We start from the raw sequence: 24,619 nt of genomic DNA on the forward strand, positions 1-24,619 counted from the left end.
CAGACCTCTCTTATTTTCAATTTTTTGTATGTACTAATCCATGAATTTACTACAATGTGTAACCAACCATAACAGTCACTTTTTCAAGTTTGTATCACAGATAGAAATTTAAGATTATCTCAATTTTTGTGTATAAATTCATGAATTTTCCGAAATATGTATGACAATAGTTTGTTTAAGCTCAATTTTGGTGCTTCCATTGGTTTTATGACAATTACCTGAGCTCCAAAGTACCAAGTAACATGACATGCCTCGACAAAATTACTTTTTTTTATAACCGAGAAATAATGTCTGTGATCCACCCTTCAGACCAATCACAACCTCAACAAAATTACTAACATCAAATATACATGAAAAATTTCCAACTGCACACAGCAAAGGTGCTTTGTCTATTAGACAACACAATAATATACATTTTATTATGTTACAGTATGAATTTCAGAATTAATGAGATCACTAACAAGACAGAGACAACAACAATACAACCAAAACAGAAAGGGCAGAGATGAGTACAATAACGATACCTCGAAGTAATACAGTACGTGAGAAACCTATACGCTATAATACACAAAGGATATACAGATGATGGGGAGTGTTGCAGCTTCCGTTTTGCAATTAGTTCCATGGAGGAGATGAAGATTTGTACATAGGTTGATGAGATGTTGATCCATAGTTTAGGTCAAGGTTATGGAGTTGTTCCATCAGCTGAGAGCGTCTTTCCTTGAAGAAGTCGAGACGTGTTGTTAGTTCAACCAAAGTGGAAGATGCAGCCGAAGGGTGTCGTGTATAATCCATAACCTGCTAAAATAATGGTCAAAAGACCACACAAAACATTTCAGCAGATGTACTAACTTCATCTTAAAAGAAGTGTCAACTCTATGGTGTATATTTCTACTATTCTCATACGGCGAAATTGAAAAGTGATACAAGCAAATCGTGGTCCAAATTTGGCTAAAGTGGCATTTATGGGTGTAAACCATGGGAAACCAGGGTTCAAATCTCTACCTAAGCCTTGGTGAACAAAATTACCCGATACTTATACTAGTGAGGTGTGGAACAGTCAAGTCGAGGTGAGCACAAGCTACCATCTATAGAAATGATCTAGCAAAATTGTGATGTATTATCTCTACATCAGTGGGGTCATCCATATGTGCTGATGTGTTGGAGCCTTCGTGTGCCCACTCATGCATGCTTTTGTGTGAGAACAAAAAGATGAAGTTTTCACTTGTTACCTCAGTGGCCTTTGAAGTGGGATGCAGGGGGGAAGAATCAACAGCATCGCATTCACCCACAGACCGACCTGTTGATGCTTCAGTACTCTTAGAATCACTTAAGCTTGTCTCTCGGAGTTGTTTCCGAGCAGGCTGCCTAATACCAGAGGTGGATGTCAGTACTTGTCCTTTCATATTCCTCAAATCTGATCCCAGCAATTCCTGCATCGTTTTGGAACGATCACCATATGAGAAAATTCTATAAACTACAAACATAGAATCAACAAATCAATTTACAACTCCACAGCCTAGAATCTAGAACGTTTGCATTTAATTTAACTTCTTTATAAATGAAAGAAAATCTCGCAACTTCCAGCATCTAAAACATCATAATTTGCATCTACTTCTCTTTTCTTTCAAGAATAAATAAATTAGTCAGAAAAACATTCACATGTTTCAAGTTCGTAGAGCTCAGTCATAACAACTCTTTCAATATCTTAAAACCCTTTCAGTTTTCTGCAAATTCCAAATGAAAAACCAAGAATTGAAATCTCAGAAAAAAATTATAGCATGCTCCCTGGATGATATGGATGAGGTTTAAGACTGCATTCATTTACATAAATCCACTTTCATCTTTTCTTCTGATAAGCCATCACGTTTAGCGGTAAAAGTATTGAACTTTTGAAGCAGGAATCAAGGGAAGAAGATCTTTTGAATTAGCTCACAAATTATATAAAAAGTAAGATAAAGGGCAAAGGAATCTATTCACAAAAAGCAGTCTCTCCACACAAGACTACAAAAACAAAACATAGTCTTGACAATTCAGACAATGGCACTTGATCACACAATAGAACTAAAAAGGAATAAAGACCAGCATAACAGGGAGGGGAGAAAGAGAAAGAAGTCATTAAGGGATATACAGTATGAAAAAAATACAATAATACGCAACTTAATAGCTCAAAAACACATCACTGACAGCATGACCAAGAATGTGCAAAACCAAAGAGGATGCTGCATGTTTGACTTTTACCACGGAGACATAATTCGAAAAGAAATGTGTAAAGGCCAAAATTGTTAATACAAAATGCATGACCACTTATATGCTTTATATAAAACCCAATATATACAGGAGGACAAAATTACCTCATTTCTTTGTCTTCTTTCATGATTACAGAAAGCGAGTGTCGTGTCAAAATCTTGCTGGTAATATTTCCTACAGACGGAGAATACACTTGGTAAGTAAAGAGAACTTAATCAAAATATAAATATTCAAAGAAACGGAAAGTGCATGCAATGCTCCATCTAGGATCACTTCCGTCGTTCTCTTTGGAAAGGGACAGTGCATCTGTGTACTCTTAACATGAATGCCGTACAACAAAAAAACAGAAAAAAAAAAATCAGCTGCTATATATGAAAGCCTTGAATATTTCATGTAGATAAAGAAATAACAATGCAGAGATAAATGTACATCTTAGAAAAAACATATGTCTGCTTGTGCTTATGGCATACCCAATGTGTGTTGAGTAGCTAGAAATTGAAAACCCACAACATCCACCACTAGACTACATAATTAAAACTTATTAAGACCTGTACGTTATAAGACAAGCACTTCTCAGTCAAATTTACTACGATAGAATGACATCAAGTACGTCAAAATGCAGTACTTGAGAGTATTTAGAATTGAAGCTAATCATCAAGTACGAAGCAATCCTATATTTTCACATACAGGGACTGTCAGATATGATATATATCACTACGCTTAGTGTCGCACATTGAAAATTAAGTACTTGGTACTGTGGAAAGTATGCATATAATAAGGGCTTTGTGTAAGACAAGAATGTTGCGCATCTTAATAGTACTCTCCCGCATCTTTATTTCTCACTGGGACATATTGATTCTTTATTTCTACAACATACCCAGTGCAATCCCACAAGTGGGGTCTAGGAAGGGTGGGGTGTATTGGTTCTTAATTTTTATGCCCTAAAAAATCTTTTTCTTATCCTTTTCCTACTGATTTACCAAGAGCTATCATGACAATCAATTATTGGCAGCATCACTAGCAGTTGCAATGGTTCAAGTGGTTTTCTGGTTATAACAAGGAATAAGAAAAGATATCATTAGCTTGGGAAACACTTGGTGCTGGAATTAAAATTTGATTTATAGTTTAGATAGTCATGTTGACATGATAAAATGGAACAGCCCATGATCAAAATGGAATTCTCTTCTAGTCAGTTATAAACAACAATATCTTCTCAATTATTGCATTTGCATGCCACTAAGAAGCACTTGAAATTGAAACAAGGACACTTGAAAAAGTACAAAAAAACTGAAATTACACTCACAACTGAGAATTATGGTTTGGCCCATTTTGATAACGATCACAAGCATCAGCTAATGAGCCATAATGATGCTGCCGTTGCTGATTAAGTTGATTGTGCAACTCAGCAACCTTCTGCTTTAATCTAGCCACATCTGCTTCCGCAAGGGCTATTTCTTCAAGCTCAGCCCTAGTCTTCATAAAAGTAAAATGCCTTATTAGAAATAGAGCAAATCAATGGGAAGGAAAATGCCAACAGTTACTAGATCATCACTACAACCTTGGAATCCATAGCACGAGAACCTGACAACTGTCCAGAAGACATGCTCAAACCAACTTCTAGTGCAGCTCTCAAGTCTCTCTCAGCTTGTAACTGTTCTTGTAGTCTAGCCACCTTCATAAAAGTTACATGTGGTTTAATAATTTACCAAAAAAAAGTGTGAACTTGTGAGTGCAAAAACTTCAGCCTACAAAGTGCAGAACACATCTTAAGAAGAATTAGGAATCATACTAGAGTAGCAAAACCAGCTATATTTACAGTTGTGACCAAAAGATGAAAACTTGGACAAAGTAGAGAAGAAACAGATGATTAGTAGGGATATTAGTCAACAGCAGCCAACTAACCACATAAAATAAGGGAAAAAAGATTTTTTGAAAATTACAATTGATATGCATATATAGAAAGGAAAAGAAGTAATAGGTTATAAGGAATCATGCAATGCAATTGAGTTTTGTAGTTGCTACATTATTAAAGAGAGAATAAATAAATTAGCTTAAATGGACAACACTTTGTGGTCTTATCAGGGAGTAATTACTCTCATACATCTTGTTCAAGGGCCAAGCGACGCTCGTGCAAAGCTTGTTTTCGTCTCTCCAGGCTTGCTTGTAGAATCGCATTTCCTCTTGCCTAACACAGGTTAAAAGTAAATGGACTTAGCAAAGAAGAGAATGAAACTCATGAATTATAAAATAAAACACAAACTGGGATCTATACCTCCTTCGCAATCCTATGGCGCAAGTCATTTTTTGTTATCTCAAGTCTCTGTATAGCAAGCCTGTTGACATGTCAAAAAGGCCCATCTTAGAGACTTCGAATGACAAAAGGATGAAACAAGGTGAAACTAACAATGTACTTTGCCCAAAAACTCATTCATAGAGGCCATCTTCTAAAGTTTATAACCCACAAACAAGCTTTGAAACAGGAAATTTAGTGTCACTCCAACTTACCTGAAGCATTGTCTCTTCTAGTGTTGAATTACAGAGAGGATACAAATCAAAAGAAAACAAAATTTAAATTGAACGGCACAGAGAAATAGATGAGCATTGAGTCAATGAAATATCAATGCAGAAATTGTCAGCTAGCAGGATACAAGCATAATATGCATATTTGCAAAAATAGTAGGTGCTGACATCAGATGGCATTGGTACACTGACAAACCAATGCAGCAATTTCCAAATAGCACGATATAACAAGTAAAAAGATGCCTACTTGCACAAACATTTCATTTAAATAAAAGCATTATTTTAATCGCACAATGTCCCCCTCCTTTTGTTTCATTAGATTAGAGATCATAATTTTTTGATAGGAAGAATACCTAAAACCTCCCTAAACTTGGCACATTTAATTCAGAGCACACCAAAACTTTGCATTGTCATAATCACCTTGCCTCACCCCCACCCTGAACTTGACTATTTATTAGTATCTTCCTTCTACTAGTTTAGTTGAAGGACAAAAGACTGGTCTAAATTCAGCTACACAACTATTTAAGGTATTATCATTTATTACTACTTGACCAATCACCAATCTACCGCTCCCACATCACAGAATCTTGTCTTTCTCCCAACTTTGACCTAAAACAAGATATACAATTTATTGATAATTAAACCATCTAGATATAAAAGAATTTAAAATCCTTTTTGGTACCATAGAGACACCCGTTCATAATTCTTCTTCAATCAAGATGGAGTCATTTCAATCAACTCAAATTCTAAAATAAGTCTCTAAATACCAGGAGAGAGAAGAAGCCTTACTCTTCCTCTCCAGAAGAATCAATTGATTCTGTTGATGGAGTACTTCTACCCTGTGCAAAAGTAACAATCAGAGGATTAGATTCCTTATTCAGCAATCATGATACATCTATTGAAGCAGACAAGTTATCCTATTTATATTTGTTATAATAGATACAGAAGCAGATGTATATATTCAATGATCTTATCCAATTTAATCTCAACTCTTCACAGATGACGAGGGTACTGATGTGTTTTCCACAGATAATAATGTTTATGAATGACAATCCCATCTTAATCAGCAAGCACATTACGCTGTTGTCACCATTATGTCCACAAGAAATGAGTACAGGTATGCTAACCCATCTTACATATCCTAATCACCAGCTCTATCAAAATGAAGTCACAGTTCAAACTTATAGGATCTAGTGTAGGCTATTCTAGACATGAGAAAATCTGTGGATTTTTCACATCAATCCTAGCATGAATAAAACGGTACCTGCTCCTGAATACTTTATGCAATAAAAATCAACATTCTAATTGCAATCATGGAATTAATGCCTCATATTTTGCACTAAGAACATAGTGTATTCATCGGAAAATGAAGTTCACAAATAAATGCTAACACTCACATTGCTTCTCCCCCAAAATGTTGACCTTTTGGCATTCTGGTTTGAAGGTGTTAGCTTGCCACTCGGTTTCTCTATGCCAGAATCAGGTACAGGGACACCCAGGGGTGGCCCAGGATCCATAGATGAGAGTATCTCACCCATGGATCGCTGAGACTCAGTAACAGCTAATTCGCGAAAAGCGTTTATCTCATTTCCACGTCTTTCCAATTGTTCATGCAATGGGACATTAGAGCCTGCAAGTGGCTGAGGGTCCACTTTTGGTTTCAATTTCACTCCTTGTAAACAACCATCTCTTGGAGATCCAATATCTGAGTCATTCCCTCCAACCCCCTGTGCAGAAAATCAACACAATGCAAATAAATACTCACAGAACATAGCACACAGAGACTATAGGGGTTCTAAATTCCTCATAGTCCATCTAAGAAATTTAACAATTACAAGGCCAGATGACACAAATATCAAAGTAACTTTCTCTGAGTTTCTACCAACTTATTATGGAGTTATTTTTCATGCGTACATGATTAAGGAGTAATAATGGACACACTGCCATTACATTTTGTTCAGATTGTCACCCTTTTGAAATATAGTCCCATAACATGACTACTTCGCAGGAAGTTTAGAAGTAATCAATGATGACACTTAATCTACTAAGAAAAATGTAGTTGTAACCTCAGATTATGTTCCATAACAACTCAAATTGAGTCATCACAAAAACAAGTGACTTTTGTCAAATGAAAAAAAAATAGGAGAGAGAGAACTTCAAAAGTTATTTAGAGGACAGTTTTACAATCGCCGAACTGGTGATAAATTATTATTTTTTAAAAGGAAACAGAGTTATATTCCATTAGCAAAAAGGCAGTGCTAAAAGCCATATTTACAGTAGCCATATTAACAGGTTTTAGTTGCTTGGGGTAGGTGGAGACGGGATCGGTGTGACTGTTGGCTCTAGAAAGGGGGTTTCCCTGGGTTCTATTGGGGAACATTCTTCTAAATCTCTTGTCCCTTTTGTCTTGACCCCTGCTTTGGGTAATAAGGGAGTAAGTACTGTTTCAGAAGGAACAGGGGTCCTTTGAAAACAGCATCTCTGCCTTCACAAGATAGGGGTTAGGTTTGAGTAGCCTATGTAGATTATCATCCTGTAAGAAAGCACAACGAATAGCTAAGCACGTCCACCGATACACATTGTTGTAGGATTGACTATGTTAAACCACTCTCCCCAAACTCCACTTAGTGGGATTACACTGGTATGTTGTTGTTGACTTCTCAAAAGCTTGGACAAACAGACTATACAACTACAACAACAACAACATACCCAGTGTAATCCCACAAGGTGAGGTCTGGGGAGTGTAGGTGTATAGTGTATACAGACCTTACCTCTACCTTATGGAGGTAGAAAGGCTGTTTTCTGAAAGACCCCCAGCTCAAGTAACAAACAGACTATTAAGACTAAAAAGGAAAAATAGGAATACGACAAATGGAAGACACATAATCTTTAGCCATGAGAATGAAGGGAACAAGAGAGAACCTTATAATCATAAAGATCACTGGCAGCGGAACCACTGCTTTCGCTTAATTTACCACTCAATATGCGATCACAATCATCATCGGTATCTGGGTCAACCTCATTTTCAGCATCATGATAACCATTGTCCTTCATATCCATATTTTCATTATCTGATGATTCTTCACTCCCACTATGTCCAATTTGAGAATCCGCTGAAATAGAGCACCTATGTAGATTATCATCCTGTAAGAAACACAACGAATAGCTAAGCACATCCACCGATACACATTGTTGTAGGATTGACCAAGCTAAAACCAACAAAAGTAAATCAAGGGAAAAAGATGAAAGAGATAATCTTAAAAGATTTTCACTGTTTTTCTTTTCATCAAGGATTGAGCGACTTACATCGAAAATATTCTCATACTCCTCGAGAAGGGTTGTAATGATAGCCTGGGCATTATTGGCTGCATTAGCAGCAGCAAGAAGCTGAGCAGAATTGTCACCATTGAAGTCAAAATCATCCTCCAACTCACATTCGCCAGCTAAAAGAGGCCTTAAAAGTAATGGTGCCATACAAGCAGCAACAGCAGATGGTGTCATCCGATTTTCAGAATGATGTGAAGAAATTGTATGCATCATCTTCAGAATTCTGCACTAGCAACTTCACAGGTAAGGTTGGCAAAATGATAGGTTTCTTTTAATTAAACAAAAAACAAAAAATATTAACATTTGCCTACAAAGTTCATCTTCCTCAAATTAAGACAGAGGAAACTAAAACAATGTACAGATCTGAAGTGTATTACTATAAAACTGAGGATTTAAAGAGCGTCTCCTCTCATAACTAATCTTCTTGCTTGAAAAGTTTGCAAAATGGACATACAACATGGCAGTTAAATGAAATATCTAAGATTGGCCAGAATAACCCCAGGGATTAACCACCTCTCATCAGGATAATTGCAAATAGAGACACAGAGGGCAGTCCAGCATAAACCAGTGAGGTGCATAAATTGGGTGAAACATTTGGAGAAAGGGGAAAGGGCAGGTTTATAGTTGCGTAGTGACCAACACGGATGTATAACTCCACACTTTGTTTTGGGGTAATTAATTTTTCTACCACCAATAACAGGCCAAACACAAACAGAACATGATAATCAAGTAGATCAACTTTGTCCTTCTGAGATAAATAATAGTCAACTGATGAGCTTTAACCATCAAATAGCTCTTTTGAAGAATATAGAGATTCCTCAGTCAGTTCACAATAGTACACAGGAATCCCTATTCAATTTTGGAAGTATAGATGACAACTGTACTTTCTTTAATTTTGCCTATTGTTTTGTACCATAATTTAGTATATTTATTATTTTATAAACCTCCAGAAAGATGTTCATGAAAATATATAAAACTGTACTTTCTGACACCTTACTATCATCTGCTCCTCTAGAATTCAATTTCATTCAGTTCCCCACTTTCTCCAATTAAGTTTCAGATAAATGAAGTTCATTTTAGACAAAAAGAATTAATTAATCATTACAATGGTGCATCACATCACACGAATATGGTGCTACATGAAAAACCGCTATACGAAAGAAAGTTTTTCGTCCACCCACACACATTTAACATATGGAAGCAAATCAAGGGCCTGAAATGTAGATCCTTCTTGTTTTTCCATTTATTTTTCTTGACATTTTGGCAATGATTAAACTAATGTCTTAACTAAAAATTAATGGACAGACAATGAAACCGTTGTCCAGCAAACCATAACAATTTTAAATCCAGATAAAATACAGTCTGTCTCAATAAAAAGTTAATGGACAACAGGCAGAAACAATTGCTCAGCAAACAATACTGATATATCCAAATAATTTTTTGTTTCTTGTGACATTAACAAATCAGTAAGATTTCCAAGGATTTATTTGGCCAAGAAATCAGGGAATTACAGACGATCCACTCAGCATTACATATTTTCTATAACTGTTCCGATAAAACAAAGAGATTGTAAGCATTCAATTGCCAAAACAGATCCATTATATATCATAAACAACTTTTCACCTAGTAAAACATCATCGGCCACATAAAAGATAGTAACAAAAAATAAAAACAAAGGATCAAAACAGAAATACACAACCATATCAGCAGATCACTAAAAGAGTATACCTCTGTAATAAGCGCCTATTTGGATCAGGAAATGTTTCGAGAATGGCAGAGCGCATAGCATTAACTCGGGCTTCCTTTCGATCAATTTCTTTGGGCCAAAAAGAGAAACACTAGAAGTTAGAAAACTGATTTGTTTAAGTTTTACCTGACTAAACTGAAGAATGTTAACTAAATACAAGCAAGTAGCACATGTAACCATAATGAACAGAAATAGTTCTGGTGACCAACAAATGGACCAACAGATAATTTCATATCTTGAGACTTTATACGACTGACAAAGAAAGAGATGAATTAAGTTCCTCTCAAAGTTCCAAGAACTTCAATAAAATCTTAAATTTCTCAAATTTAACTACTTCAAAACCTTTAGCCTTTGATAATTGGAAGCCCAAGAAATTTGAACTATTTATTAAGGCACTCTATTCATCGGATCTATACAGTAGACAATAAGAAAACAAGCAAAATTGTGGAAAAAAAACTACTAGAAACATCAGGAAGGGAGCTGTGATGGTTGTTAGAAATAACCGCAAAGTAACAAGCACTTAACTACTCTGAGAAATAATTGTAAAAATCTCTTAACAAATGTTGGCAAATTTACTTACTATAAGCTTCCAACAGAGCAGTACAGCAGGAAGCAGGAACAGGAGATGAGGGAAGCTCACGAAGCACATGCTGCATAAAAGGTAGCTCCAAGCATAATTAAAGAGAATTAAGATATTCAACAACAGAATGAGGTGACAGGGTCAAACAAGTAATAAGTTCATCAGACCAATACCTTAACACAGTCACCAATTACATGAGCATCCTCTCCGGGACCAAATTCAGTTTTGCCTTCAAACAGTTTGACATGGATTAGCAATAGAAAATATGTTTATTCTAAAACAGCAGGGCTGAGGGCACATAATAAACCCCTACAAATTCTTAGTTCATGTTCTCCGACAGTGTAGCAGTTAGCCAGACCATATTTCTAAAACACCAAAGACAGGATAGGAAAAGAAAGGAAAGAAAAGGATAGTAAGTGAATCACACTTTAATATGTCTATAGCAAGTCAGCATTGCATGGAAATAAAACAAGAAAAAGGTATCAAGAAAACAAGTAAACTTCAGCCTCTCTGACTGTCTCTTGTGGCATGTTTTCAACCAAAGGAAAGCGGCAGGCTAGTGTTTTTTTTTTACTTCTGCGAAGCTTGGCTAAAACTAGATCTGGATCAACATTTAACCACAAGAAACCAGAAATGGACATGAAGGACGAACAAAAGTTTGTTTTTAGTACAAACACATTTTTTTATTTTTTATTTATTTTTATGACAAGGGAAACTCGCAGCCGCTACCCTTTAGGTGCGCACAGGGTAAAACCCCTGCTCCTATGCAATAGCTTGCAAATCATATTCTAACTAGGAAAGAATTCAACACTGCATAATTATAGTATCTGATTAATTGATTCTAACTAGTAAACACAATTTTTATTTGATAAAGAAAGGGATATTCATTTTAAAAAGCTTCAAGAAGATGCAGAAAAACAAATGTTACAAGAGAGAGATTGTGTTTGCTCATATACAAAAGTTAAGACTATAGAACTACTATATTCAATATTCTCAACGGGAATTATGGAATCAAGATGCATTGGGTACAATATTCCATCTAAACATGCCAAGCCATTAGATATTTCAATTCTTCCCATGTGAAGAAAAAAAATAGCATCAGACAACATACAAGCTTTCTTCCAAATGTTTCAATATAAGGAAGATGTCATTCATCAAACAAAAAATTTACCTTCTTCATATTCTTTTACCCTCCGCTCCACTTCCTCGACATCTGCAGACTGCCGTAATATACCTTCGACCTTGGTACCTGCGAAAACAGAAAATTTATAGCCAGATTCAATTAAAACAGAATCTAATTATCTCTGGCACCCATTCAGCATCTTCAGTAAGGACAACAATGCACACGCCTTACAGCAGAGGAGGAATTTCTTAACAAATTCAATGTAATTCTAAGATCATCCACCTTTCCATCAGTTAAAATTTGTCCTTGGATCATTCTTCTTTCTTCCTAATTAGAAAGTTTTCTTACTATAAAAAGGAAGCTAGACCATAAATGTAACAGCAATTGAAGAAAACTAGCTATGATTCCAGAAAGACAGATGGTTGTTGTGCTTAAATGATATTAAATAATACTAAAATAACCAAAAAGGTCACGCAATAATGTCACTGTGTAACCTACACCAAAGGCCTTCACAATGGATCAAGGGTGGGCTTACCATACTTCTCAAGAAATTTCAGTGCCTTCTCAAGAAAGGAAGGGCCTCCATCTATATCTTCTAAGGCAAGCAGAATTGGTCTCCCAACAACAAAAGATTTAACAGGGTGTTTATCCTTCCCTGAATGAAAAGTAAACTGCTTAAAAATAATGAAAATTGAACAGATCAATGTTCATCTGCTCATTGAAGATGAAACTCAATAAGTCTTGGCAGATAACAGTAAAGAGTGCACTAACATTGGTGGAAAGACCCTTCAAAGGAATCACTAGCGTCATTCCGGAAAATGCCATCCTGACCCATCACCAAAGCAGCACTAGGCGCTTGTGCAAGAGCATGCTCAAGCGCAGTCTTCCACTCATACAAATCCTCTGATGTCTCTGCCTACAGTAGAAAGCTTGGGGCTTAGTAGAGAAAATTCAATTGACGTGTGACTGAGGTGCATGTATAAATATTAAATATTCAACAAGATTGCTTCTTCTTTTTTTTTGGGTGTGGGTGTAGGGAGATTCCATATACATTTATTGTCAGTGGAACAATTCTACACATATAAAATGAGTTATTTGTCAATACAAGAAGATAAGATGCCTCACCAATTACTGATTAAAAGAAAGAAAGGATACCAATTTAAAAAGAAAAAAAAGATGCCTCATCAAAAATAGTTTCAGAAAAATAATTATTTAATATTGTCTCGGCAGCACTGCTATGATTAGCAAATTCAATGCTCAGATTATGAAGTATGGATTACAACACATACTGAATTACTGATACAAAACTACCCAAAGAGGCTTATAAAAAACTCAAATGAATAGAAAGATATGATGAGAGACCTATTCTGCTAGCAACTGGGTCATTTCTCAGATACATCACAAGTTCTGAGTTTCTGAGAACATTTTTTAATGTAGAAGAATGTGTGTGTCGGTGGGTGGGTGTGTGTGTGTGTGTGTGGTGGTGGGTTGGAGGGGGTTCAATCAAGGGGAGATAGAGAGGTAGAAGCACCTTAAGTGTAAAAGCTCGTCCATCGCGTCCATCTGGAAACAGTACAGTCAATAGCTTTTTATCTTCTCTGACAACAACACTGAACAGCAAGCAGTTGTTAGCAGAAAGACACACACAAATTAGATGACCAGAATATGATGTGTGTATTACCTCCCTGAATTATTCAAGTCAATTCCCCCCAAAGTTAGATTCACTTCACCACCTCGCTGAGGAAGTGTGCTCTACATGAGGAGCATTAACTGTAAGCATTTATGTACAGAAATTCAAACTTGACATTTGTAATTAGTAGAAACTTGATAATCAAGTACACAGAGACAAAATAAGACATGGTAACTAACCACCAAAAGTTTAAGAGAGTCTCAACAAGCTAAAAGTGAACAAATCAATAGAAAAAATAATTAGATGACATGCGAGTAAAATCAAAACTCGACTACTAGTTGACAAAATTAAGTGTGATCCTTCAGCATATTGTATCTCGAACTTCTTCGGCTCTCCGTGTTTTTGGAAATCCATTTGATAGATTGACAATGATAAAGAGATGTTATGGATTCAATACATCAAGGTCACTCACATCCACAAGAGAGGACAAAAACATTAAAATAGAACTATTCAGATGGAATTGGTATTTGAACTTGAATCACTTGATTCCGAGAAAGAAAGGAAAAAGAAGCAGGACCAAACTGTGAGGTTTTGGACTCCACAGTGTTCCTCCTTCTTCCACAGTGTAATAAGACCTCACAGTTTGGTCCTCCTTCCTCCCAGTGTTCCATAATCCCTTCCACCTCCTGTATAGCCCTCCTAGAAGTAATGCCCCACGAGATCCCTTGGTTTTCTCTCCTTTTTTTAATGAAGTAATCCTTGGTCTTTTATCGTTAGTAGTCAAATATCATAGTATTCCTACTATTTGGTTTTTTTTTTGGAACTGGCAACTTTATAGTATTCCTGTTATTTATCACTCTACACCTAGAGGATATGATTCCCTGTGAAACCAATTTTAAAAACCTAAAGGAAATGATCCTCTAGAGGTGATTCTTGCGAATTGAATTCTCCTGCCATTATCCATTATCCATTCTGAATACCTTGTATTGTGAAAAATTATCTCTTCCCATCGTAATATCCTTCCATGAACCAACTCCAAAAGGATTCATTACCTCTTTTGAGAACAACCAATCAATGCTAATCCACATTAAGGAGTTATATCCTCTAGGTAATACAATCTCCTCATAGGAAAATCTTCATAACTATTGCCTACATAATGCCAAGCAGAATGTTGACAATTGTCGAATCCCAGCAGTCCAGCACCCATTCATTGAGGCCTCTATTATCTTCCGTTGAACCAAAGATGCTACCTTTTATTCCCCTCCTCTACATCGCACAAGAAGTATCTCCTCATCTAATCAACCAAATGATACTTTTTTTTTTATGACAAGGGAAATCCGCAGCCGCTACTCTTTGGGTGCGCATAGGGTAAAACCCCCGCTCCTATGCAATAGCTCGCAAACCACATAGGAGAGGTAACCCGCACTAGGCAAGCCCGGTGCGACGAGCTCGACCCAGAAGGCAAACCCCTTGCTTTCGCTGGCAAGGGATTTCGAACTTGAGACCTCCAACATGGAAGTCCCAAGCCCAAACCCTGACTCCATCTGTGCTCTTTGTCCCAAATAGTCTAAAACATCAAAAAGTTCTTCTGCCTGTACCAAGACTTTCTGTTTACACCAAAAATAATAAAGAGCTATACAATTCATCTTGAAATTCTGCAAATTGTTCTTCTTGCCCTCAAAACATCTTTGATTCCTTTCTTTCCACACTGTCCACCATATACAAGCTAGGACAATCCTCCATCTCTCTCCTCCTTAATTGTAGTATTGCCAATATTGATCCAACAATTTAGGAGTTGTACTATGTTTCTTGGTTTCACCCAAGTGATCTTTCTAAGGCTGCTGAATATTCTCCATAATTGATCTGGCCATTTGCAATGCAAAAAGAGATGATTGACTGTCTCTGCCTGTTCCTCACACAAATAGCATCTTGAGCATAGTTGGAACTTCCTCTTATTTATATTCTCTTGTGTCAGCACTGCTTCCTTTGCTAGTAACCATGTGAAACAGTNAGTCAAATATCATAGTATTCCTACTATTTGGTTTTTTTTTTGGAACTGGCAACTTTATAGTATTCCTGTTATTTATCACTCTACACCTAGAGGATATGATTCCCTGTGAAACCAATTTTAAAAACCTAAAGGAAATGATCCTCTAGAGGTGATTCTTGCGAATTGAATTCTCCTGCCATTATCCATTATCCATTCTGAATACCTTGTATTGTGAAAAATTATCTCTTCCCATCGTAATATCCTTCCATGAACCAACTCCAAAAGGATTCATTACCTCTTTTGAGAACAACCAATCAATGCTAATCCACATTAAGGAGTTATATCCTCTAGGTAATACAATCTCCTCATAGGAAAATCTTCATAACTATTGCCTACATAATGCCAAGCAGAATGTTGACAATTGTCGAATCCCAGCAGTCCAACACCCATTCATTGAGGCCTCTATTGTCTTCCGTTGAACCAAAGATGCTACCTTTTATTCCCCTCCTCTACATTGCACAAGAAGTATCTCCTCATCTAATCAACCAAATGATACTTTTTATCCCCCTCTTCTTCTTTTTCTGAAAATATTTATTCCCCTCTTTTTCATCCCCCCACAAGTGCCATATCAATTTCTCCAACTTATTTGGTACTGCTTGGCATACAGAACAAGAACCATGTAATATGTTGATTATTTTAGGTAAAATGGATTTCACAAAAATAATTCTCTCCCTTGGACATATTGCATATTTAATCCACCCAACCTTTTTCCACCTTGTCAGGTGATTCCATAAATCTCTATCTTCAACCTTTCCCCTAAATGGTAGTTCTAAGTAGGTCATGGGAAAAGCCGTCACCTTATAGCTTTGCTGTTACAACTTTAAGAGGACTATATCCCTTAATAGCTTGTGCAAGGATAATTATCCCTCAACTATAAGAAACAAAATCAGGAAGAAATCTTGAAGCCATGCAATTGACATTTCCATCATCTCTTAACAAGAGTTTTCTATTAAGTCAAGTATCAAAGTATTTTCAATTAAAAAAAATGATACTTCTTGATGCCTCTTAGGATAGTTAATTTTTCAGCCGCTAAAAAAAAGAAAAATAATACAAAATGGAGAGATCTGGAAATCCTTAAATTAATGAAATCCTACTTCACGTTATGTAGTCTCTAGATTAATTAATGAACTTTCTTGTTGTTACTCTTTTAGAAGAAATAAATCAAACAAGTATCAACATTGTCTTGAACTTGTACAAAAAGAAACCATCTCTTGATGATTGATCTAAATAAATCGTGTGCCGCCATCAATGCTGGAAACACCAACTGTTCATATATATTTCTTTGATCAACTACGCTGCAATCCCAAACTGATAACTTCTATACATTAATACATTTTATTGATCTAAATAGAGCATCCCGTACAGAAGCAGTACATAAAAGCAGATAATTTCACACAAAATATGACCTCCACTAAATGGCATACCAACCGTATATAATTATTGGAATCTTGTAGGTAACAAATGGTCATAGATATGAACATCATAAGACAAAAGTCGCTCTAACTTCAACAACTTGTTTGTGTACAAAGTTTGAATGGGGTAGTGAAGAGTAAGTTCAATGTGATTTTCCATTAAATAAAAGTCAGTATCGGGATAAAAGATACTAACCGGATCATGCTTGAAGAAGACCAAAGATGTGCGTGTAAGGATGAACCAGCGCTTTTTCCAAGACTTCCAACCTAGTCCTGCAGGAAGTTAAAAAATCCACTTTACACCATCAACAACCAACATTTAGAACTTCTTCATGTAGTTAGTTGCTCTTTGGAATTTCTTTTGTTGGGATACGAGTCTAAATAATAAAAGAAAATTCAGATTGAAGAAATGAATAAAAGAACAGAAGAATTCTATCAATTACAGAGAATCAGAAAGTTGTAGAGCATGGGACAAACTTTTGCCTAAATTAAAGGTAAGTCAAAAAGACCAATCTATCATAGGCACATGGGGGAATAGAATGAATAACCATTGCAGGCATTGTTCCCTTCCAAATAATTTTTCCCTCCTCACCAGGGGCGGATTTACGTTGAACGAAGGGGGTTCATCCGAACCCCCTTCGTCGAAAAATTACACTATATATATAAGATTAAATTTTTAATATATGTATATATAAATACTATTGGACCCCCTGAACATACACCAAAGGCGTAGCTCAGTGGCGTTGGGGGTTCAGGAATTTGCTTTACTGCACGCGAGGTCGCGCGTTCGAATCCGGGCAGAGGCATTTCTTTTATCAGCTTATATTTCAAGCGTTTTAATTTATTTTTTTTTAAATAATAATGCAATCAGAAAGCAATGTATAGTTCCAAAAAATTAAAACGCTGATTGGGAATTTAGGATTTATTAGTTTAATCCCTAATTATAAAGTCAAATATTAAAAAACCCCTTTCTTCTTGATTCGACCGGTTAATCCGACCCGTTTATATCCGATTCGACCCGTTTATTTGTGGATATTATTTACGTGATTAATTTTTTTTTTAACCCCCTTGATGAAAATCCTCCCTCCGCCACTGCTCCTCACAAAATACAATTATTTTCACTTGCTCTTCTCCTTCTTCATCCCCCTACCCCCATTTTTGTTTATGTGAGAAACTGAGAATGTGCTTTTCTTTTTATTGAGAAGATAAAATTATGTATCTAATTATAGTTCCCTATCCCCAAAAAAATTATTATTTCCTTCAATGCAGCAGCTATTTCAGGATTCATTACTAATAAATACACATTCTGAAGTATGAATGGGGTTTTTGGTCTTTTTTTTTTCATCAAGTAAATATTTCATTAATCACAAAAGGCCAATGTTTCCGCTTTCTATGATCAAGCAGCATCAGGAAGCTTTTCTTCCCAAACTGAGGAAACTACACATCTTCTATCGACTTCCATATTGTCTTCATCCTCCTACCCATCATCCATTGAACCTAATTCTTAATCATAACCAACCCAAAACCCCTAAGCCAATTACAGTACTCAGGCATTCTTTTGATTTCTCTTATTTCCTTTTTGATATAAAAATAAAATAGTTTTTGCTTTTTACTTTCAGTCCAAAGAGTATCAGCAAGGTGGACAAGTACTGCTCAAGGACAATAAATAGATAAATCAAACCAACGACGCCATCCAATCCACTGCCAGTTGGTGGGCACCAGATTTGACTATAGGGGAAAAAGAAAAAGGAAGACCATATTTTCGACCTGGTCTTATTTGTATATAAATATAAGAGGATGCAGATGTGAATAACTTCTTCAACTGCAAGAGGATGGCAGAGTTAGCATATGTTATCCTTTGGCTCCTTAAGTCCTCGACTAAAAGGCTAACATCTAGCTGCTAGCCAGCTAAAGCAAATCTTTCTCGGAGCCCTAGTATCCTTAATGTTTTGAGAAAAATAGTCTACTCATCTTAGTAACTTTTGATAGAACATCTCAACCAAGAATATTTTTGATAAGGTAAGGATATTATTTATATGCAGGGGTAAATCCGGGTATACAGGAGGTATATAAAAGTAGAGAACTACATAAAAACTAATTCTCCAGAGAAAAAAAGTACCTAATCATCTTCACTAACTAGAGCATGATGGATTCACCAAAAATTAAATTGGAACAGAAACCATGTTCTTATCTATACAAAAAGTGTTCATTGCCCCTTAAAAGGTCCTGCCTTTTCTCTACCATATCACCCACTTGTGTGCTAAAGGGGAATAGTCCCATGCTTTAGTGTCTTATTTTTTTATGTTCAAAGGCACAACTAGACATGCCTTTGATTGTCACTAACATCAACCACTGTGTACCATATATATATTCAGCATAGTCCATCATCACCGACATGCTACCCGACAAGAGCAATAGGTAGTCAAGGAGTTTGGATTGGGTCGGGATTGGCTGTCGGGTTTGGGTTTTGGGTCCCTGGTCAGGCTGGGGTCAAAATCAGGTCTCGGGTCAAGTCTTGGGTCTGTTCTTGGTTTGGATCAAGAGCCGGGTCCCACAGATACCTGGGTTGGGGTTGAGAGCCGGGTTCCTGGTCAGATCTCAGGTCAATTCCTGAATCGAGGTTGGGAGTCAAATTTCAAACCGAGGTTGGGGTTGAGGGTAAAGTCCCGGGTCGGTTTCCAAGTTGAGTCCAGAGTTTGGGTCATGTTTGGAGTCGGACCTGGGTTGTGTCAGGGTTCTGAGTTGGGGTAGAAAATTGGGTCTCGTGTCGGTGTTGTGTCCCGGCTCCGGGTCCAGGTCCAGAAAATATTTTTCTTACTTTATATAGGGAAGTAATTTTCCCTAAATTGGAGGAAAATAAGTCCATTTGGAAAACATTTAAGTCAACCAGACAAGAGAAAACTAGAAAACATCTGCATATTAAACACACCCTATATGATCCCTCAAATTCCCATAATAACACATTCTTATGGGTCAAATATGCATTGAAGCCCAAATTTTACTCATTAAAATATGGGCTTATTTTGCCAGCACTACTCCTGCAACTATCTTGGGAGAGAATATTTTCAACTCATCAACTAAGTATTTTCAAAATCTTTTCTCCTTTAAGATAGTAATTCTTCAACATTAGCTCTCATGGGTGTATCTCAGAAGAATATATTTCCTCTTCTACAATTTGGATTGAACTGTGTTCTCGTCATCCTTTCATTCAAGGAATTAGTAGTTCTACCGTTGTGTATAAATACTTAGTAGGTCAAAGACCACTGGATCTTAATGTTCTATGATGTCTGATCCCATCAATTAATTATTCAAATGTTATCATGGTCATGACCAGCATCCTTCTAATTATCTGCTAACAACAAACTGTTCTTCCAATATTGGATCCAAAAGAGATGGGGTAAACATAAAAAGCGTGCCCTTCATTAAACCTAAAAGTCCAGTCTAGCAAGTAAAAGTTTGACAATGTTCTGAGTTACTTGTGTAAGCTAGAGCATGACCAATCTAGCAAGTAAAAGTTTGACAATGTTCGGAGTTCTTGTGTAAGCTAGAGCATGACAAATCATCAGGGACCATAATATCCAATTATAAGGTCTTAAGGAAATTAAAAACATCTCTACTGACCTTTGGAAGAGATGAATAGTGGTCCACTCTTGAAAACCTGCAGATTATTACATAATTAAAATCTTAAGAGCAAGAAAAAAAGTAAAGGAAAATTAGAAGCATTTGCATGTAACAAACTTTTTGGAGAAAATATGGTTAGAGACATGAATAATAAAGGAGATATTTTGTTTATAGGCTTCAATAATGACACCACAAAGTGACTTTGAAGTTCTTCATACTGTAGGAAATTCTAGATCTAAACAGAAGTAATTCTTTTGCTCCATTTTGTTTCTAGATGAAACCATTACGTACAAGAGAAATTTGTGACCTCAAGAGGAAAGACCCTAGCATTTCAGAGGATAGAGGGATTAGGTCCACCATCCCTAAGTTTCTAAACTAAAACAGTGAAATTTCCCGGTCATTAAAAAAATATTGTATCCTGTCAAGAATAAAGACGAGACGAAGGATGATAATAAATTAAGAACAGTAGAAAAAGAATAACAACATGAATAAACAACCAAGGAAACAATAGAATCCCGTTAAGAACAACTCCATACAACCAAAGACTTAGCTTAATGACCATTAACAGATATAAGAACTTGGTGATCAAAAGAAGAATTCAGCTACAGAATTGCTGAAACAAAAAGATCTCATCTCCATAGTTGTTTTGCTGCAATGCCCTCATGAGCGCAAACCTTTCTCTCAAGAAGGTCATAGAAATAGCAAAGGCACTGCACAGCACTAGTCAAATGATCCGTCCTTGCTAGCAGTAACAAAGCCAAATCTTTTGAAAGCACGGGTCATATATGACAAGGGGATCCATGTTCATATGNACTTGTATATAAGGTTATAGTACGACCCATGTACTGTTTTGTGATATAATACAAAGTTACCAAGTTCAAAAAAAAAGAAAGTCATAGAAATAGCAAAGGCACTGCACATCACTAGTCAAATGATCCGTCCTTGCTACCAGTAACAAAGCCAAATCTTTTGAAAGCACGGGTGATATATGACAAGGGGATCCATGTTCATATGATGGGAGCATTTGGTAGCGAAATAGGTAAATGAGATTCACAACTAGAAGAGATACACAAGATGGTATAGAGGTATACCATTTAATTACTTATAAACGACACACATGGATCATATGTAACCTAAGTGGATGAGCTCCAAGCCTCCAACAATAGAAAACATGGACTTTTTATGGTTTTAGGACAGCGTTAAGACTACAGCGCATACAAGAGGTACCAAAAAGTAGAGAAGCTTCCATAAGACAGCATTCTCCACAAAGTAGAATGAGTGCTGCATAGGTACACCAAGAGACATTGAAATTGATGATACACCTCGTATACATAATCAAATTATTTCCCTTCAAAACCTCCATTACTCTTCCACCATACTATCCACATAAGTGTTACTGGAGCAATATCTCATGCCCGGTGCCCTCTCTTCAGTCCTCTAGCCTATTAGGAACTTTTCACATTCAAAGTCAAAGATTTGTTGGTAGCAAGATTGGTATGCCTTCTAGTTGTAGTTGACTTTAAGTGCACTTGGACAGGCCAACTAAATAGTACCTACTTCACAGTACTCGACATGGTGCATCATATCCAGTACCATCCTAAAATCTCCCACCACAAACATGATTCTACCTAGCAATGTAGTAAGGGATGATCCATATCCTCTATGGAGTGTTACACATAAAGCACCAGCTAATATATGTGATCCTCCCTTTCCTCAAGTTTCAGCCATTAGAATCACACCCCTAACCACCAATCAAGCAAATACAAACTTTTCTTGGCACACTAGGGATCTAAACCAACACATGATGGAAACCCCATTTTCTCTCTAAAAGCAACTTACAGTGTAACTCTTTACTGAGAATCATCCACTGCTTTCTAGCACACATCTACAAGAAACCTGTCTCTTTACCAGAAAGGTTTGTTTTTTTAGAGCATTTCAAGTAGATTTTGAAACTCTGCTATCTNCGTATTCCAGTAATACTTACAATCAGAAATACAAAAGTGTTGCTGTTTTCCTATGAACTCCTTAAGGACTCCAGCATACTAGGGATATCCTCATCTTCATGAGGATATTCATGTTTACACCAAAAATAGAAAAGAGCTAAACATTTCAGATAGAAGAAACCTGTCTCTTTACCAGTAAGGTTTGTTTATTTAGAGCATTTCAAGTAGATTTTGAAACTCTGCTATCTACTTTGACATCACAAATTACACTCCATCAGATAAACTACAAGCATATGGAAATTCTACTTGCCAAATATCAAGTTTCATGCAAAAAGTCTATACCAAAAGTTATTTCTGACTACGACAAAAATTGCGTTGCTCACACTCCAAATTTCCCATTGGATAAAGTGGAAAACCCCAACATATTAATGGAAGAATATCCTGGCATAAGTTAGCTTTTGATGTCTATACCACGTAGTAGACTTCCAGGCTGATAACAGAGGTATAAATCCATAACTTTCAGTCCTAATAGAAAATACCTATACCAAAAAGAGACAGATGTAGACAAGGTGTAAATTTAAAAAAACAAAAACGAATCGCACACTGTTCTCTCTCTCCGGTGTTTGGCATATAAGAAATGCAAAAAAGAAATCACTTGTTCGTCACTAGTTTCCCTTAGGCCTTAAAAGACAATTTACTTTAGTACTGAGATGAGATGGCCCAATGGAGCATACTTGATATTTAAGATTCATGTAATCCATCCCAATTAGTTCTGAGATTTAGCTATAGTTACCTATTAATCACAGTTTGACCAAGAACAATCTCTTGAGTAAATCTAGTATAACCCAAATTAAAGAACTAATCTTTCTGAATGAAAATCATTTGACCCCAAATTTTCCCTTTCTTAATCTTCATATTGAGTTAAACAAGTACAACCCCAACAAAAGAACAATTTTTTCCTCATTAGACTATCATTGACTACACAATGACCCCAAAATTTCTCCTTTTTCAAACTTCTTACATTTCCAACAAACAAAACCCAGCAAAACAAGATAGACAAATACAACAACAACAACAATATACTCCCACAAGTGAGGTCCGGAGGGTAGACTTAGAGTATATAGAGAACTTACCCCTACCTCATTTGACTATCATTGACATCACAATGACCCCAAAATCTCTCCTTTATTTCAAACTTCTTACATTTCCAACAAACAAAACCCATCAAAACAATATAGACAAATACAACAACAACATAACCATTGTTATCCCACAAGTGAGGTCCAGAGCTCATTTGACTATCATTGACATCACAAATGGCCCCAAAATTTCTCCTTTTTTTTCCCAAACTTCTTACATTTCCAACAAACAAAACAAGATAGGCAAATACTACAACAACAACAATATACCCATTGTGAGGTCCGAGGACGGTAGAGCGTACACAGAACTTACTGATATTTCCTATAGACAAATAAGTAAAAGCAAAAAGAATAGAACTTTACCGCAGAAGAAGAACCAATTCTTGGACGCTCAAATGCAGCAAGTGAAGCAGACATTTCCCTTCTTGGGGTTCAATAAACTAAAGCAAAGAACATAAACATTGCACCATAAAACAGTAAAATCAAGAAAATAGGGTCGTCTCAGATCAAGAAAATAACTCAAATAACTGATGAATCAGAAGAGATCTGAAAAAAAATAAAGTTTAGGGTTTTGCTACACACAAAGAAAGGGCTATTTGCTGCTCTGTACAGTATTGTCTTGTTACTTTTGTTTTCTTGTTCATCCGGGGGTGGGTGGATTTTTGATTAAGTGGCGTAGATTGTAATAGTAGTAAAGTACATGTTAGGAGAAGTAATTATTTTATGGAAACTGATACTAATTTTATGTAATTTTTTGTTATTTATTTGATTGCTTTTTACCTACTTTTGGCCGTGACTTGCTCTGTATATTCATTGCAGAGAGAGAGAGAGACATTGGAGGGAAAATGTGAGTGAACAGAGGAAAGTGGGGTAGGGGGAGAGTGGAGACCACGTTAGTTGCTTTGGTGGTTTAAGGTGTGTGTATGGGGTGGGTGTGTGGGGGGAGGGGGGTATGATATGTTACTAGACGTTTGGCCATGTGAAAGACACATATTGAGATAAAAGGTTAAGGTTTATTACGAGACGTTTAATATTATAGTGTTGTTTTGTCTTGAGGGAGTTATGTATGTATATTGAGATAGAGGGTTAAGGTGTTTTTTTACCGCTTTCCTTTAAAGAATTTAATATTGGAGTAAATAGTGTGAGGTGGGGTGTGGTGGCGTGGGGGACCCTATGGTCCACAAAGTGGAACTGACATTGACTGTTGTTTGGCATATGACTCATGATTTATTCTTTGTGGTATGTTTTCCTCACAAATCCAACTTAAATTTGCAATT

General features: G+C 36.4%; 1 protein-coding gene across 5 annotated transcripts; it reads right to left on the reverse strand.

Moving 5' to 3' along the window:
- Positions 1–347: 347 nt before the first annotated feature.
- LOC125849217 (rho GTPase-activating protein 7-like) lies at positions 348–24,066 on the reverse strand. Of its 5 annotated transcripts, none has more exons than XM_049529276.1 (22): positions 23,706–24,066; positions 20,261–20,297; positions 16,836–16,912; positions 13,229–13,299; positions 13,079–13,157; positions 12,319–12,463; positions 12,083–12,202; positions 11,596–11,673; positions 10,598–10,653; positions 10,425–10,494; positions 9,826–9,913; positions 8,077–8,320; positions 7,693–7,914; positions 6,168–6,497; positions 5,560–5,609; positions 4,523–4,583; positions 4,352–4,435; positions 3,809–3,922; positions 3,557–3,723; positions 2,355–2,424; positions 1,233–1,433; positions 348–801 (listed from the first exon to the last, which is right to left on the reverse strand). In XM_049529276.1, the coding sequence occupies exons 1-22, from the start codon at positions 23,757–23,759 to the stop codon at positions 616–618; spliced, it is 2,604 nt and encodes an 867-aa protein (XP_049385233.1). In that variant the 5' UTR covers positions 23,760–24,066; the 3' UTR covers positions 348–615. The 5 variants fall into 5 exon arrangements, with proteins under 5 accessions (XP_049385233.1, XP_049385239.1, XP_049385216.1 ...); XM_049529282.1 differs by having other exon boundaries at positions 348–798; positions 23,706–24,063; XM_049529259.1 differs by having other exon boundaries at positions 3,554–3,723; positions 23,706–24,063.
- Positions 24,067–24,619: the final 553 nt, after the last annotated feature.

The sequence above is a fragment of the Solanum stenotomum genome, chromosome 1 (genome assembly GCF_019186545.1).
Source record: "Solanum stenotomum isolate F172 chromosome 1, ASM1918654v1, whole genome shotgun sequence".
NCBI lineage: Eukaryota > Viridiplantae > Streptophyta > Magnoliopsida > Solanales > Solanaceae > Solanum > Solanum stenotomum.